This window comes from Nomascus leucogenys, chromosome 22a (genome assembly GCF_006542625.1).
Source record: "Nomascus leucogenys isolate Asia chromosome 22a, Asia_NLE_v1, whole genome shotgun sequence".
NCBI classification, from domain to species: domain Eukaryota; kingdom Metazoa; phylum Chordata; class Mammalia; order Primates; family Hylobatidae; genus Nomascus; species Nomascus leucogenys.
Window position 1 is genome coordinate 103,092,100 of NC_044402.1, and position 18,551 is coordinate 103,110,650.

Sequence of the window (18,551 nt, forward strand, 5' to 3'; positions counted from 1 at the left end):
TTATTTATCGCTGAATTGGTTAAAATATAGTAGGCTGATGAAGCTGATAAATAGGCTGTGGATAACCACGTTGATTCAGATTATAGAATTTTTAGAGAACCATGTCATTTGGATTTTAAGCCTGCATAGGCAAACAAAAACTACCACTCTGGCTTAATGTGTGGTGGGGTGTTGAAGGGGTTGGCTAAAGCGTAGATACCTGGGTCGCCCAGGAGATCAGGTGAAAATAGTACTAGAGTTATTAGAAGGAGTAGGAGAAAAATTAAACCTAAAATATCTTTGGTTATATGGTAGCAGTGGAAGGTAGTTTTATATCAGAATAAATGCTGGTACAAGATAGGGTCACCCCCGCCAGCAGGCTCAAAAAAATTAGTGTTGAGGTTACGGTCAGTTAATAGTGTAGTAATCCCGGCGGCTAGCACCGGAAGGGAAAAGAGTAGAAGGACTGCCGTAATGAGGACTGATCAGACGAAAAGAGGTGTTTGATACTGGGACATGGCTGGGGGTTTTATGTTAATAATAGTGGTAATAAAGTTAATGGTTCCTAAAATAGAAGAGGCACCTGCCAAGTGGAGCGAGAAGATAGTCTGGTCCACAGAGGCTCCTGCATGTGCTTGGTTTCCTCTTAAAGGGGGATAAACTGTCCAGCTGGTTCCAGCACCGGCTTCTACTATCGAGGATGCAAGCAGGGAGCAGAAAAGATAGAGGGAGAAGTCAGAAGCTCATATTATTTATCCGGGGAAATGCCATATTGGGTGCACCACTTATCAGAGGGACTAGCCGTTTCCCGAAACCCCCAATTATGATTGGTATCACCATAAAGAAGATGAAAACGAACGCGTGGGCAGTAACAATAACATTGTACATCTGATCTTCTCCTAGTAGAGTTCCTGGTTGGTCTACTCCTGCTTGAATTAGGAAGCTTAAGGCAGTGCCTACTATCTCCGCTCTTGCGCCGAGTAGCAGGTATAGTGTTCTGGTAACTTTGTGGTTAGTTGAAAACAATCAACGATTGATGAACATAGGTGGGGGGAGCAGGTAAAATGGCTGAGCAAGCATTAGATTGTAAATCTAAAGACAGAGGTTAAGGCCTCTTTTTACCAGCCCTGAGGAGATTTCTCATGTTGAATTGCAAATTCAAAGGAGCAACTTCAATCCTGCTGGTTATTTTTATAAAAAATTAACCTTCTATATGCTCTTTCTTTAGGAAGCAATTATAAAACAAAGGAATAAACAAGCAAATAAACAAAAAAAGAAGACCCTGGGTTGAGGGAACATGGGATACATGCACAGACAAGTGTAGAGAAATCCCAGGAAATCATAGGATAGCTATACAGAAGTCCTAGAACATAATCGAGTTCAGACAGAGCAGGAGAAAAGAAGGTTCCATTTGGATGCCTTTAAGGGAAAAAACAAACCACTATCACTTTCAGAGAGATTTAACAATTCTTTTGAGGTTTTGGGAAGGGCAATGAAAATAAGCAAATGACTACTTTGAAAAATCATCCCTGGCCTGCCGTGGTGGCTCACCCCTGTAATCCCAGCACTTTGGGAGGTGAGGCAGGCAGATTGCCTGAGGTCAGGAGTTCGAGACTAGCCTGACCAACATAGTGAAACCCCTTCTCTACTAAAAGTACAAAAGTTAGCCGAGCGTGACGGTGTGCACCTGTAATCCCAGCTACTCAGGAGGCTGAGGCAGGAGAATCATTTGAACCCAGGAGGTGGAGATTGCAGTGAGCCGAAATCACGTCACTGCATTCCAGTCTGGGTGACAGAGCGAGACTCTGTCTCAAAAAATACCAAACCAAAACAAAAAAATCATCCTTCTAATAGTATTTGTTTAAACTGTGTATGTAGATTGCTTTTATATAACATTAAAATTTAAAATATTCTCTCAAGAGTGAAAAGATATAAGTGTAAAGGTATCATAGACCAATGTATCTAATGGTGTGTCCATTAGCAGGGTACTGGTTAAATTACGGTACTGCCAAATGATAGAATACTATGTATTCTTTAAAGGGAATGAGATAGACTCTAGATGTCTACTGAGTCAAAAGATGTCCTTAGATATATGTTTAAGGGAAAAAAAATACAGGTTTCAAAAATTATACCCATAATGTGATCTTTTTTTTTTTTTTTTGAGATGGAGTTTTACTCTTGTTGCCCAGGCTGCAGTGCAATGGCACGATCTCGGCTCACCGCAACCTCTGCCTCCTAGGTTCAAGCAATTCTCCTGCCTCCGCCTCCCGAGTAGCTGGGATTACAGGTATGCACCACCATGCCCGGCTAATTTTGTATTTTTAGTAGAGACGGGGTTTCTCCATGTTGAGGCTGGTCTTGAACTCCTGACCTCAGGTGATCCGCCCACCTCGGCCTCCCGAAGTGCTGGGATTACAGGCGTGAGCCCCCGTGCCTGGCCGAGCCTATTTTTTTAAGTAAAAAAAAGTCTTACAAATATATATTACATTATACATAGAAAAATGAAAGGTTGGGGGAATTGTGGAATTTTGTTTTCTAATTTAATAATTTTTATATTGAATTGTTTATGTGAGAATGGACTTTGTGTACTCAGAAAAAAATCAACACAGATGAATTTCTAATAAGATTACTTTGGACTTATAAATCAATTTTTCCATAGCTTCTGTTAACAATATTCATTCATCAAATTATTGTCTTGGATATTAGAGAGACAGAGATGAATAAAATATATTTTCTGCCTTTAATTTTATCACACTCCAGTGGAACAGTTTTTAAAGTACTCTGTGTTTCAGGGGTGCAGTATATGTTTTGATCTGAATTTCATTTTCAAAACATATTTTGTTTTTCTTGAGACAGTGTCTTGCTCTGTCGCCCAGCCTGGAGTGTAGTGGTGTGATCACAGATCCTGCAGCCTCTATCTCCTGGGCTAAAAGAATCCTCTTGTTTCAGCCTTCTGAGTAGCTGGTACTACAGGTGTGCACCACCCTGCCTGGCTAATTTTTTGATTTTTTATAGAGATGAGGTCTTGCTATGTTGCCTGGGCTGGTCTCCAACTCCTGAGCTCAAGCAATCCTCTTGCCTTGGCCTCCCAAAGTGCTGAGATTATAGGCCTGAGCCACCGTGCCTGGCCCAAAACATATTTTAAATATTTAAAAACCTATAATAAAATTCGATTAATTTAATATAATAAATTTTATTTTATTTTATTTATTTTTTCAAGACAGAGTCTCACTTACTCTGTTGCCCAGGCTGGAGTGCAGTGGAGTAATCTCAGCTCACTGCAAACTCCGCCTCCTGGGTTCAAGCAATTCTGCCTCAGTCTCTTGAGTAGCTGGGATTACAGGTGTGCACCACCACATCTGGCTAATTTTTGTATTTTTAGTAGAGACTGGGTTTCACCATGTTGTCCAGGCTGGTCTCAAACTCCTGGTCTCAAGTGATCCACCTGCCTCTTGGCTTCCCAAAGTGCTAGAATTATAGGTGTGAGCCATCGTGCTTGGCCAATATAATAAATTTTAATATATCGGGGCCACTACTAGTTAATATCTGCTGACAGGGTTTTTGTTTTTTGTTTGTTTGTTTTTTTTTTAGGTGGATTCTCACTCTGTTGCCAGGCTGGAGCGCAGTGGCGCGATCTCGGCTCACCGCAACCTCTGCCTCCCTGGTTCAAGCAATTCTACTGCCTCAGCCTCTGGAGTAGCTGGGACTACAGGTGTGCGCCACCATGCCCAGCTAATTTTTGTATTTTTAGTAGAGACAGGGTTTCACCATGTTGGCCAGGATGGTCTCGATCTCTTGACCTTGTGATTTGCCTGCCTCGGCCTCCGAAAGTGCTGGGATTACAGGCGTGAGCCACTGTGTCTGGCTGGTATTTTCTTTATGTAGACTTCAGTGTTAAATTTTTCCTGTCATTTTAGAGCATATATTTGAATTTATTGTAAACATGTCATTACTTAAAAAGGTTGTAGCTTTACATTGGTCTGTTTCTTTTCTTTTCTTTTTTTTTTCTTTTTGAGATGGAGTCTGGCTCTGCCGCCCAGGCTGGAGCGCAGTGGCGCAATCTCAGCTCACTGCAAGCTCTGCCTCCTGGGTTCACGCCATTCTCCTGCCTCAGTCTCCCGAGTAGCTGGGACTACAGGCGCCCACCACCATGCCTGGCTAATTTGTTGTATTTTTAGTAGAGACGGGGTTTCACCATGTTAGCCAGGATGGTCTCGATCTCCTGACCTTGTGATCCGCCCGCCTTGGCCTCCCAAAGTGCTGGGATTACAGGCGTGAGCCACCATGCCCGGCCTGGTCTATTTCATTAGCACTACACTCTAACCAACTGAACCAACCGGCCAGCTAAACTGTTCTTTTTTAAATCCGGGTCTGCATATCTCTCCTTAGAGAAAAATCTCCAGGTAACTACGCAACCACAGCTTATGTGTGCTGAGCACAATTAAACATCTAGCAAAGTTCATCTGTTTGATGTACATTCTTATGTACAATAACAAATACATGGATAACATGTCAGGTGAGGTAGATAGGGTTTTGCAGATTCTTAAATTTAGAGCTTTATACATTTTCAGTGTTTGCCTGAATTTTGTGAGAAAGCATATGAGCAGTTGTCTGTTTTTGTGAACCAATTTTTAAAACATTTATCATGGCCACTGAAATAGATACAAAGTAACAATAGAATAAGGAACCACCCTATACTTGTTATCCTGCTTCAACAATTATCCATATTCTGCCATTCTTGTAGCATCTATATCTCCATTTGATCTCCTCTTTATTATTATTTTTTCCAGTATTTTCCATTGCTCCTATTTCAAGTCTGAGTCTGCCTAGTTGCAAAGCAATTAAAAGCACACCGTTGGCCATGCTCGTGGCCCATGCCTGTATTCCCAACACTTTGGGAGGCCGAGGCAGGTGGATCACCTAAGGTCGGGAGTTTGAGACCAGCCTGATCAACATGGAGAAACCCTGTCTCCACTAAAAATCAGCCGGGCATGGTGGCACATGCCTGTAATCCCAGCTACTTGGGAGGCTGAGGCAGGAGACTCGCTTGAACCCTGGAGGCAGAGGTTTTGGGGGCACCAAGATCGCGCCATTGCACTCCAGCCTGGGCAACAAGAGCAAAACTCCATCTCAAAAAACAAAAAACAAAACAAAACAAAACAAAACACGGTTGCCATTTGCAATTACTTCTCTGTATTAATAAGGATTTTCTCAATATTGCTCAATCCAAACAAAATACAGAAATATTTTGGATACTGAAACTATCATTTATAAACCCTAATTTCAAATTGTAATGCTCACCAAAATAACCTTGTTTTCTGAGATTACTTTTTTTACATTAGATCTTTCTTCAGGGGCTAAAATGAATACATAAACATTGCTTTTAAAACTTCAAATAGTACAAAGAGGGTGTATATAAAAGGACATGTTCTTCCTTTCTCTACCCCTCCCAGTTCCCCTTTTCAGAGGCCAGTTTCTTGGGAGAACCTCCAGATATTCTATGCATGTGCATATAACTAAAGTCTTTAAAAAGCAAAGGCCGGCCGGGTGCGCTGGCTCACGCCCATAACCCCAGCACTTTGGGAGGCCGAGGCAGGCAGATCACCTGAGGTCGGGAGTTCGAGGCCAGCCTGACCAACATGGAGAAACCCTGTCTCTACCAAAAATACAAAATTAGCCAGGCGTGGTGGTGCATGCCTGTAATTCCAGCTACTTGGGAGGCTGAGGCAGGAGAATTGCTTGAACCCAGGAGGCAGAGGTTGCGGTGAGCCAAGATCGCGCCATTGCACTCCAACCTGGGCAACAAGAGCAAAACTCCGTCTCAAAAAAAAAAAAAAAAAAGCAAAAGCGATTGGTAGTATACACTGTTCTATATCATGTTTTTGTTTAATTAGCATACTTTTTTTTGAGACAGAATCTCGCTGTTACCAGGCTGGAGTGCAGTGGTGCAATCTTGGCTCACTGCAACCTCCCCATCCTGGGTTCAAGTGATTCTTGTGCCTCAGCCTCCTGAGTAGCTAGGATTACAGGCATGTGCCACCAAGCCCAGCTAATTATTGTATTTTTAGTGGCGAGACAAGGTTTCGCCACAATGGCCAGGCTGGTCTCGAACTTCTGGCCTCAAGTGATCTGCCCACCTCAGCCTCCCAAAGTGCTGGGATTACAGCTGTGAGCCACTGTGCCCAGCCTCAATTAACATATATTTTAATACATAGATTGAAGAGTTTCTGAAAAGATACAAGAACTGCTGGTATAGTGGAAACCATATCTCTGAAAGTACAATGTCAATAAACCAAAAGGGGAAGGAGCAATACTGTCCTTTTAAGAACCAGAAAAGGCCCTATGACAGCTGATATTTGAATTGAACTTTTTTTTTTTTTCTTTTTGAGACAGAGTCTCATTATGTTGCCCAGTCTGGTCTCCAACTCCTGGGCTCAAGCCATCCTTCTACCTCAGCCTCCCAATTAGCTGGGATTATAGGCATGCACCATTGAACCTCGTCTTAAATTGAATCTTGATGGAATATTGAAGCATGGCAGAAAAGTAGATTGTTCTAAGTGGTAATATTCACCAATTCCAAACATAATTTCTTTGGTTCTCCTTCTTCGTCCCTTTTCTCTTCTTCCCAGCATGTTAGATGGTAGGTACAAAATATCTTGAGCAGATGCTGGTCTGTTGAAAGTCATCCTGACTGGGCATGGTGGTTCATGCCTGTAATCCCAGCACTTTGGGAAGCCAAGGTGGGTGGATCGCTTGAGCCCAGGAGTTCAAGACCAGCCTTGGCAACATGGAGAAACCCTATCTCTACTAAAAATACAAAAATTAGCCAGGCGTGGTGGCATGCATCTGTAGTCCCAGCTACTTGGGAGGCTGAGGTGGGAGAATCACCTGAGCCTGGAAGTTCAAGGCTGCAGTGAGCTGCGATTACGCCCCTGTACTCCAGCCTGGGTGACAGGCAAGATCCTGTCTCAAGAGTCTCTTAGGAAAAGAAAAAAAAGAAAATCACCACCCTACTGTAGTGAAAGGATGCTGAAATAAGAGTCGAAAGACCCCAGTTCTAATTTTAGGAAGCCATTTAACCCCTTTAGTTTCCTCATTTATATCATGAAGATACCATATGCCTGTCTTTTTTATTAGATTTTTGAGACAGTCTGCTGAACTAGAGTACCATCATATGGTGAAACTAAATTGGCTTTGGAGTCTAAAATCATGGGTTTGAAATCAGTAGGTTTTTGGTTTTGTTTTGTTTTGTTTGCTACTGTGAATGGTATAGTTGCTAAATCATTCATTTCTTTAGCAGGAAATTATTGCGTATCTGCCATATGCCAGCCTCTGCTAGGCATAAAGATACAAAGGTGGACAAGACAGACAGGATCTTAAATTGTAATTTTTTTGAGCACTTAGTGTGTACCAGGCACTGTGGTAAGGCAGAGAAGTAATGGTAAATCCCTAGGTAGCCTCATGTGTCACACGGGTGCAAATAATGTCTATGTGCTGAAACCTCATGGTCTGACTTCTCTGAAACTGAGTTTTATATATCCAACATATATTTTATTTATTTATTTTTTTGTTCGGGGATGGAGTCTTGCTCTGTTGTCCAAGCTGGAGTGCAGTGGTGTGATCTCGGCTCACTGCAACCTCCACCTCCCAGGTTCAAGTGATTCTCCTGCCTCAGCCTCCAGAGTAGCTGGGACTACAGGTGCACACAACCACACCTGGCTAATTTTTGTATTTTTAGCAGAAACGGGTTTTCACCATGTTAGCCAGGCTGCTCTCGAACTCCTGAGCTCAGGCAACCTGCCTGCCTCGGCCTCACAAACTGCTGGGATTACAGGCATGAGCCACCGTGTCCGGCCTATTTATTTATTTTTTGAGACGGAGTCTTGCTCTCTCACCCAGGCTGGAGTGCAATGGCGTGGTCTCGGCTCACTGCACCCCCTCCTGGGTTCAAGCGATTCTCCTGCCTCAGCCTCTCGAGCAACAGGCACCCGCCACGATGCCTGGCTAATTTTTGTATTTTTAGTAGAGATGGGGGTTTTGCCATATTGGCCAGGTTGGTCTCAGACTCCTGACCTCAAGTGATCTGCCTGTCTCGGCCTCCCAAAGTGCTGGGATTACAGCACCTGGCCTCAACATTTATTTTAAATAATTCATTAGAAACTCAAACCTAGTATGTACAAACCTAAACTGATTTCAATACCATGGCTTTTCCTCCCTCCACTCTTCCCGTTCTCTATAAACACACCACCATCTACCACGATTTTCAAGCTAGAAATCTGGGGGACTTCCCCGAGAGACCTCCCATACTTCCTATCATCTGCAAGACGAATTAACTCTACCTAGAAGGTAGGTCTTAAATCCATCCCCTTTTTCTGTCTCTGAAATCCCCCTTGCTCAGACTTCTTTGCAATAGGCTTCTTATGATTTTCATTACTTCCTGATCTCCTACAAGCCATTCTCCATACAGTAGCCAGAGTGGATTCCCAGCGTGAAAACAACAGCAACAGCAGCACACTTTAATTCCCAAACCTTCCTGAGAAGATTCTTCCTCTGGGTTCTGGAGCTTCTGTTGTGCTACTCAGGATAAATTAATTAGAGATGCAGAAATAGGTCAGAAAGAACAGATTGATACACTTTAGCTTAGCAAAGGCAGGGAGCTATTCAAGAAGCAAGAATGAAGCCTAGGAGGTGAGAGAATGACGCCAAAGAAAGAAGAGCCAGGTCCAGGTCTGGCCTATTTTTAGAGAGACGAGAGACTGGAGACTGTTGCTGTGTTGTGATGAGTAGAACTTGGAGACAAAGATCAAGGTTTTTTTAATCATGTCTATTGAGACTCATGCAAATAAATTCCCCTTTCATAACCTTTTGTTATATGTCAAATATCATGCTTATTTCATAGAATTCAGTAAATATTAGCCTTTCATTTCTACTTTAACAGGTGTCTGTTGTTTCTTTTGAGTGAGACATTGTGCTGATGGAGGCAATGAGTGAGCTCAGCTCTATTCAAAATACATTATTGTACTTAGAATAAAATCTGAATCCCTTACCAGGGTCTAAAAATCTCTGCATCATCTAGCCTCTACCTCTCCCATCTTATCTCTGAACTACTCTTCACCTTTGCTGATGCTGCCCTTCCTCTGGTTCCTTAAACAAAGAGAGCTGTTTCCTTTCTCAGGCTCTATGCAGCTATTTCCTGTTTAAAATGTTCTTTCCATGATGGCTCATTGTTTTTTTTTTTGAGACGGAGTCTTGCTCTGTTGCCTAGGCTGGAGTGAGTGCAGTGGCACGATCTCGGCTCACTGCAACCTCCGCCTCCCTGGTTTAAGCAATTCTCCCATCTCAGCCTCCTGAATAGCTGGGACTACAGGCGCATGCCACCGTGCCCGGCTAATTTTTGTATTTTTAGTAGAGACAGGGTTTCACCATGTTGGTCAGGCTGGCCTTGAATTCCTGACCTGGTGATCCGCCTGCCTCGGCCTCCCAAAGTGCTAGGATTACAGGGGTGAGCCACCACGCTCGGCTGGCTCATTCTTATCTTTTAGGTCTCATCTTAACTTCAGAAAGGAGTTCTCACCTAGCTTAGCTAGATCTCTGCTATTGTTCTCTTTGATGGCACTGTGTTTTTTTTACAGAATTTTGCAAGTTGTAATTTATTTACATGTGTAGTTATATGTGTGTGCACCCATGCATGTTTTATTTACTTGCTCACTGTCTCCAGCAGATGTTAAGTCCATGAGCACAAGGAGCTTGTGGGTTTGCTCACCACTGTAAAGCCATCACAGTGCTCTGCACATAGAAGGCAGTCAATGAATATTTGAGTGAACAAATAAACTCTTATGGAGGTTAACACTGAGAAAGAGATACAGATATTGAACAAATAATCATGTTATGATGGCTATAATAGGGAAGTATGATGTTACTGTAAACCCAGGGAAACTAACTTAAGTGGGGTGGGTGGGTATGACAACCCAGGCCTCCTCCATCTAAAAACTGAGAAGTTGGCCACGTGACAAGAGTGAGACGTGTTCCAAGGAGAAGAACTAGCATGTGTGAAGGAATTAGGATGAGAGTATTGTTTTGGGGAGAAATGAAAGAAGAGCAGTATAGCAGGAGCCTAGAGAGGAAGACAGGTCAGAGGTGGGCCCATGGAAGTTATGGGAAGCCTCAGGACTGGGGGATTGGTCCTAAGAAAGGATGGTAAGCTTTAGGCTGTGTAGTGAGGTGATTACGTTTGTGGTTTTAAGATACCACTATAGATGTGTGGGGAATTGGGAGCTTGGAGAAGTAGGGTGGGGCAGAGATGATCTAGGGAGACTGGCTAAGTAAGAGTAAGAGTGCAGGCCAGAGAAGATAGAGGCTTGGCTAGAAGGGATGGTATGTCTGGAGAATAGTTGTAGATTCATGAGAGATTTAGGAATAAGAGTAGTTAAAATACAGTGATTCGCTAGCCTTACCCCAAGGAAGGGGGAGAGCCAAGGTGACTTCTAGGGTTTTGATTTAGACTACTTAGCAGATGGTGGTACCACTGACTGAGATAGGGAAGACTGCAAGAAGAGTCACTTGGTGGTGGTGAAGAGATGATGAATTTTATTTGTGGACAAGGTTTGTGGTACCTGTGAGATATAGGAGAAGAGATGCCAAGCAGGCAGTTGAAGAGATGGCAGTGTGATGGTCAGTGGAATTCTGGGCACAAATGCAGCTGCCAGTCTAGGAAGTGAGAGGCTTAGATGAGGTTCTCAGGCACTCTTACTTTTCAAGGGTCAGAATGAGAAGGAGCCAGCACAAGTGACCAAGGCACAGTCACAGAGGTAAGAAGGACAGCTGGAAATATGTAGTGCTATGGACACACATTTGGCCTAAGACAAATTTCAGTGAAGTAACAGTCAGATTTTATGTACAGAATATCACTCAGGAGTTCAAGTTCTTATAATTCTCCTTTTTATTAGGAAATCATGTATCAACATTTCTTGGGGAAAAACCTCTTTTTTTGTTTTTAGACGCAAGGTCTCACTCTGTCACCCAGGCTGGAGTGCAGTGGTGCAATCATGGCTCACTACACCCTCAAACTCCTGGGCTCAGAGGATCCTCCCACCTCAGCCTCCTAAGGAGCTAGGACTACAGGTGCGTGTCACCACACCTGGCTAAAATATATATATATGTATTTTTTTTTTCTGGAGTGCCGTGGTATGATCTCAGCTCACTGCAACCTCCAGCTCCTGAGTTCAAGCGATTCTCGTGCCTCAGCCTTCCAAGTAGCTGGGATTACAGGTGTGTGCCACCATGCTTGGCTAATTTTTGTATTTTTAGTAGAGAGGGAGTTTTGCCGTGTTGGCCAGGCTGGTCTCAAACTCCTGGCCTCAAGTGATCCATTTGCCTTGGTCTCTCAAAGTGCTGGGATTACAGGTGTGAGCCATTGCACCAGGCCCTAATTTTAAAAGTTTCTGTAGAGATGGAGTCTTGTTACGTTACTCAGGCTGGTCTCAAACTCTTGGGCTCAAGCAATCCTCCCACCTCAGCCTCCCAAAGTGTTGGGATTACAAGTGTGAACCACTGTGCCTGGCTTTATTTTCTTTCTTTTTTGAGGCAGGGTCTCACTCTGTTACCCAGGCTGGAGTGCAGTGGTGTATTCACGGCTCACTACAGCCTTGACCTCCCAGGTTCAGGTGATGCTCCCATCTCAGCCTCCCGAGTAGCTGATACTACAGGTATGCACCACCATGTACAGCTAATTTTAAAATTTTTTGTAGAGATGGGGTTTTGTCATGTTGCCCAGGCTGGTCTTGAACTCCTGGGCTCAAGGCATCTGCCCATCTAGGCCTTCCAAAGTGCTGGGACTATAGGCACTGTGCCTGGCCTCAGGCCTCTATTTTCATGTCAGTATTTTACCCTACAGTAATTTATAAAAGGCTTATGCCTTTTATACGATTAATTATTATAATTACAATGGGTGCATACTTTCGATTTTTTTCATTTTAAAGTGAAAGGAATTTGTGAGTTCATAATTACCATTTTGATGGCTGTATAATGTTCCATTCAATGCCATTTTAGAGGTTTGTAAGTGGATACAGCTGATTCTAGAATAACTAAAGGAAGAAAAGAAACCATTACAGGACAATAAACTTTTTCATAAAACCCATCTTCTTTTACCACGGCAGGATCATTGTAGAGTTAAGCAAGCACAGGAGCAAATGAGCCTATCAATAATTTGTCTTTTGAAGTTTAGACAAACCAATTCCAATATGTTGCTTTTTGTCTACAATTTTATATAGTCACGTTTCAACCTCGGAGAGAAAATGGGAAAATTTGAATTATATCCTAAGAAGAGCAGGGTTAAACTAGAGGGAGATATGTTTATTTTGTTGATCCTTGAAATACAAGGACTCTCTTTGTAGATAAACCAGCAAACTAAAAACCAATACATCACCTTGATGCACAGTTTTCTTTGAATCTTCAACAATAGATAATGAAGCCAAGGGCAAGAGTATATGATGCTTTTATTCATTGTCATTAAATCTTAAAAACAGACTGAAGAGCTCTAAGGTATTGAAGCAAGTTTTTCTTTTCTTTTTAGCATTCTTTAATAATTTAATACTTTTTAAAAAATTATTTTTATTTTTTTGAAACAGTGTCTCACTCTGTCTCCCAAGCTGGAGTACAGTGGCATGATCTTGGCTCACTGCAACCTCTGCCTCCCGGGCTCAAGCGATCCTCCTACCTCAGCCTCCCAAATAGCTGGGACTACAGGCATGCACCAGCTAATTTTTGTAGATACAGGGTTTCACCTTGTTGGCCAGGCTGGTCTTGAACTCCTGGGCTCAGTGATCCCCTGGCCTTCGCCTTCCAAGGTGCTGGGATCACAGGCATGAGCCACAGTGCCCTGCCAAATTTCATGGTTTCAAAGCTTTGATTTACAAGTCATCACAAATATCCTTTAGTACAAAGGGTGCTGAAGTGGTTAATTATCTGCTTTAATTGAAGTGCTCTCATTTGTTTAAAGTTAAGCCCTACACTGATGAGTGAGGTAAGCTATCAAATAAGACGAAAACAAATTTTCTGGAACTGTAGGTTTGAGTTTCTGCAGGAAACATAACTAGAAGCAAAAGGCGAAATGGCTCCATCAGATCTCATGACTGAGCCAAGGACATTTTTTTAAGCTCTTTGATCTAGTGAAATCAGTTGATTTAATGAAATCTAATAAGATCTGCTGAAATCAGTTCTTCAGCTCAGGCAAGCTAAAAGCCTCTTGCCACCAACAAAGATGTCTCTAGTTTGGTGATATCCAAATCAATTGATCAGGAAACTAAGGACACTAGGGCTGCAGGACTTCCTTTGGATTAGTTCATTAAATATGTATTGAGGTCCTACTTTGCACAAGACAAAATACCACATACGGCTTCCATGAGTTATTTATTTACTGAGACAGAGTCTCGCTCTGTCATCCAGGCTGCAGTGCAGTGGCGAGATCTCCGTTCACTGCAGCCTCCGACTTCCAGGTTTCAAGCTATTCTCTTGCCTCAGCCTCCTGAGTAGCTGGGATTATAGGCATGTGCCTCCATGCCTGGCTAATTTTGTATTTTTAGTAGAGACAGGGTTTCGCCATGTTGGCCAGGCTGGTCTCGAACACACCTGACCTCAAGTGATCTGCCTTGGCCTCCCAAAGTGCTGGCATTACATCCTTATTTAAAGGCATATCTTGTCTATCCATTGTTTTCAGACCAGACTTGGCTCTTTGCATGGATCCTGCCGGCAGTTTCCTGTATGTTCCTATCCAGTGAGAAGCTGTTTTTGGCCTCACACCAGGCTGTAGGGGCCAGATAGTGACGTCAGATCTATCCAGAGCACCAGCCAACTTAAGGCAGGTTCCTGGGCTAAGAGGCTGGGGCTTTCTCTGTGGAGGGGGAGAGAGGAGGAGAAAGGGGAATGGATGGTAAGGAGAGATGTGGGTCTCTGAATCACGTGGAGACTCTGGAAGTGCTGACCACCTTCTACACACCACATTCTCATATAATCCTTGGTTAATAATCATAACAACAGTATGAAGCACATGGTACTGTTTAACTGCATTTTACAGATAAGGAGACTGGCTAGTGACCCACCCAAGGTCACAGAGTAAGTGGCGGCCATGGGATTTGAATTTCCTCTCTAGGTCTTTTTTTTTTTTTTAATTTATTTTTTTAAGACAGAGTTTCGCTCTTGTTGCCCAGGCTGGAGTGCAATGGCACGATCTCAGCTCCTTCCAACCTCCGCCTCCCGGGTTCAAGCGATTCTCCTGCCTCAGCCTCCCGAGTAGCCAAGATTACAGACATGCGCCACCACGCCTGGCTAATTTTGTATTTTTAGTAGAGACGGGGTTTCCTCCATGTTGGTCAAGCTGGTCTTGAACTCCCGACCTCAGGTGATCGTCCGCCTCAGCCTCTCAAAGTGCTGGGATTACAGGCATGAGCCATCGCACCCAGCCTCCTCTCTAGGTCTTTAAAAGCCTTCCACCTCATGCCTGTAATTCCAGCACTTTCAGAGGCCAAGGTGGGCGGATCATGAGGTCAAGAGATCAAGACCACCCTGGCCAACATGGTGAAACCGCGTCTCTACTAAAAATAGAAAAATTACGGGGCGTGGCGGCATGCACCTGTAATCCCAGCTACTTGGGAGGCTGAGGCAGGAGAATTGCTTGAACGCGGGAGGCGGAGGTTGCAGTGAGCCGAGATCGAGCCAGTGCACTCCGCCACTGCACTCCAGCCTAGGTGACACAGCGAGACTTCTCAAAAAAAAAAAAAAAAAAAAAAAGCCTCCACCACCGCGCACAGGGACCCAGCAGGATTTCAGGTCCAGAGTGAATCATACTATGCCCTCCACTCCCACATTTTTACACGACGAAATCTGTCTAGCATGTACAACTAATAAAAATAGTAAAGGGAAAAGAGGTCATGGATAGGCAATTTATAGCCAGAGAGGTGGGAGTGTAGGTTTTGTGTCCACCATTTTTTATTTTCTTGATGAGGAGCCCTTTAGGTCATTTTAGAAATAGTGTCACTGCCTGCCTTCCCGAGTCTTTGCCACACCAAAGACTTGTTTCCTCCTCCGCTAGACAAAAATATGGATGGCTGTCCCAGTTCTATCTCAAACAATGATCGTGTAGAATCAAATAAGGCCCTCCGTAAATTATAGCACTTTACAAACTGGTAAGGTAGCAGCCATCCTTCCAAGGTATCAGCGAACAGCGAAGCAGCTGACTAAAATAGTCTTGATTACTTGAGATACAGGAGAGTAGGAATAACATGTGGTAACTGAACTCTACAGATACTATCTAAAATCGTATTCTAACAGGCAAGTTTAATCTTCCTGAGATTTGCCTCTTTGTAGAGCTCTAAAAAATAAAAGAAGAGGGGTGTAAAATGCCAGTAAGATTAGTTAAATTTCTTCTCCTTTTGAGCCCTGCCCATAGGTAGATGGAATTAGGGCAGAACAAAAACCTTAAGAATAAAAGTCCGAAAGAGATGCGCGTACAGGTGAATACAAGTGAATACTGGGATAAGGAAATGAGTTATGCGGAAAAGGCTTCAGACCATCCCTGGGAACTGCTCCGGGTCCGGACATTTCCTTTGGCAATCTTCCAGAGTCTGAGTCCCCAGGGCTCCCCCCGGCCGGAAGGGAAAGGCGCGCGTGGCTAGGCGCGCGCGTACACGGGCACTCACGTGTACACACACACGCGCACACACTACACATACACACAGGGCCCATTTCCTCCGCTCCCTCCCCGCGGGGGCGGGTCTCTTTCTCTTTAAAGAGCAGACGGTCTCCGCGCACACCCAGGCTCTCAAGGCCTCGGGGGCCCGGGACCCGAGCTGCTCGTAGCCAATGGGAGCGGTGGAGCGGCTCGAGCGCGGCTGACGCTGCACCAATGGGCGATCGTGGGGGGCGGGGGCAGCGGAGGAGACACTATTGTTGATGAGGAGCGGCGGCGGCGGCGGCGGCGGCGACTGCTGCACCACCTCGTTGCTGCCTGCCCCGGCCCGGTCGCCCCCTGCACCCCGGAGTCCGGCTTCGTCACCCCGTCTCGGAGGGCCTGCCCTCCGGCCTCGAGAATCCTCCCCCTGCAGCCCAACAACAACAAAACCCCCCGTCTCGCCCAGTCACCGGGGAGGGGGGGACCATGTCCCAGCGGGTGAGGCGCAATGGGTCCCCCACGCCGGCCGGCTCCCTTGGGGGTGGTGCGGTCGCCACGGCCGGGGGACCCGGGAGCCGCTTGCAGCCCATGAGGGCGACGGTTCCGTTCCAGCTGAAGCAGCAGCAGCAGCAACATGGCAGCCCCACGCGGAGCGGCGGCGGCGGCAACAACAACGGTGGCTGCTGTGGTGGCGCCTCAGGCCCCGCAGGCGGCGGCGGCGGCCCGCGCACCGCCTCGCGCAGCACCAGCCCCACGCGCGGCGGCGGGAACGCGGCCGCGCGCACCAGCCCCACGGTGGCCACGCAGACGGGCGCGTCCGCGACGTCCACGCGAGGCACCAGCCCCACGCGCGGCGCCGCGCCTGGAGCTCGCGGGAGCCCCCCACGGCCGCCGCCGCCGCCGCCGTTGCTGGGCACCGTGTCGTCGCCCAGCTCGTCGCCCACCCACCTGTGGACCGGCGAGGTGAGCGCGGCCCCACCCCCAGCCCGCGTCCGGCATCGGAGGAGGTCTCCTGAGCAGAGCCGAAGCTCGCCGGAGAAGAGGAGCCCCAGCGCCCCGGTTTGCAAAGCAGGTAAGTGCTAGGGGTCGCGCAGCGAGGGGGAGGCGGCTGCGGGAAGGGGTCCCGGGCGCGCGGGTATTGCAGTCTCAGGCTGCAATCGCGCGGGGACTGCAGAGCTGCCGCGGAGCCCGGGTGGCTGGGGGCGGGGCTGGGGGCGGTGCCGGGCGGTGGGGACCCGGCAGTGCGGCCCCGCCTTTCCCGGGCCTACCCTGCGCCCCGCCCGCCCGCCCGCCCGCCTCATTCACCACTCTGCCCGCCCCGCGCGGCTCCCTGGCGGTGGAGGTGCAGCGGCTAAACCTTGGGCTTGAGCAGGTTTAATGATAAACCTGGCGTCCTGGCCTTACTCCTGGAGGAGTCGTTACTGCTTACCCTCCCTCGAGGGTGAGGCTAGGAGTGGTTTGTCACTTTGTTTTAGGGACAAGGTTAATGTTGGCATAGCCCATATCTGCTGCTGCCAAGTATTTCTGTTCACAAAACGGTTTCAGATCTGGGGTACTGAATGCATTAGCAGTGGCAGATTTGGATCACTGAACAGACGAGGCTGAGAACCGTGTTTTAGCATTTCCCAAGACTTGGTAAATGGGTAGCAAGAAGTGAGAATTAAACAAGATTCCTTAGGAAGGTTTATGGGTTTTGTCTGAGGCTCTGGGTGTATTTCTGATTTTGTGTACTGATTCTGTGTTTTGAATGTAGAAAAACAGAATCCAGTGTTTGTCTCCATCTTGTTATTGTTTTAGGGAGCTAACATTCGTTGTTTTTCTGTTTACCTGGAAGCTTTCTTGGGGGAAGTCCTGAATGGAGCTGCTGGGTGCTAATGGAGTCATTCATAAAGAGTAACTCAAAAGAGAAATTCAAATTGTGGGAAGTGGAAAGGAATAAAATTTATAATCTTGTTGCCTTGAGGAAGGAAATGGGTGGTTTTTAGTTATGTATTCATTTTTGTCAACATACATCTTTGTCTTTCCCTGTCTGGGGAACTTCTGTTAGAATCTTCCAGACAGAATGGTTGGGAATTTCAGGAAACAAATTCAGATGAAATAGTTTCCGAAATGGAAGGAATAGGATGACTCTTTCTATTTATTTTATGAAAGTTTTAGATAATACTTACTTAGAGAAAATTGCCCTGGAAAATGATGAATAGTGTTTTCTTTTTTTGAGACAGAGTCTCTATTGCCCAGGCTGGAGTGCAGTTACACGATCTCGGCTTACTGCAGCCTCCAACTCCCAGGTTCAAACGATTCTGCCTCAGTCTCCTGAGTAGCTGGGATTACAGGCGACCGCCACCATGCCCGGCTAATTTTTGCATTTTTAGTAGAGACAGGGTTTCACCATGTTGGCCAGGCTGGTCTCGAACTCCTGACCTCAGGTGAAACGCCCGCCTCGGCTTCCCAGAATGCTGGGATTACAGGTGTGCGCCACTGCGCCCGGCCCGAATAGTGTTTTCTAATTAGAACCAGAGCACTATTTTATTTATGTATTTATTTTTATTTATATTTTTATTTATTTTTTGAGATGGAGTCTTGCTCAGCTGCCCAGGCTGGAGTGCAGTTATGTGATCTCGGCTCACTGCAACCACGGTCTCCCGGGTTCAAGCGATTCTCCCATCTCAGCCTTCCGAGTAGCTGGGATTACAGGCACCCGCCATTATGCCCGGCTAATTTTTGTTATTTTGGTAGAGACTGGGTTTCACCATGTTTGCCAGGCTGGTTTGGAGCTCCTGACCTTATGTGATCTGCCCGCCTTGGCCTCCCAAAGTGCTAGGATTGCCTGGCCCAGAGCACTATTTTAAACCTTTTGAGAATGCAGAATGCTTTTCTAAAACCGTGATTAAAGTACTAGACTTCCCCT

General features: G+C 45.8%; 1 protein-coding gene across 1 annotated transcript in view; it reads left to right on the forward strand.

Annotated features, from left to right (window-relative positions):
- The first annotated feature begins 15,906 nt into the window (after positions 1–15,906).
- FAM117B (family with sequence similarity 117 member B) overlaps positions 15,907–18,551 on the forward strand; it is a 136,851-nt gene continuing 134,206 nt past the window's right edge. The window contains exon 1 of the mRNA XM_030803459.1: positions 15,907–16,715. Coding sequence (XP_030659319.1) covers positions 16,130–16,715 — 586 coding nt within the window. The 5' untranslated portion in view covers positions 15,907–16,129. The remainder of the gene's footprint in view (positions 16,716–18,551) is intronic.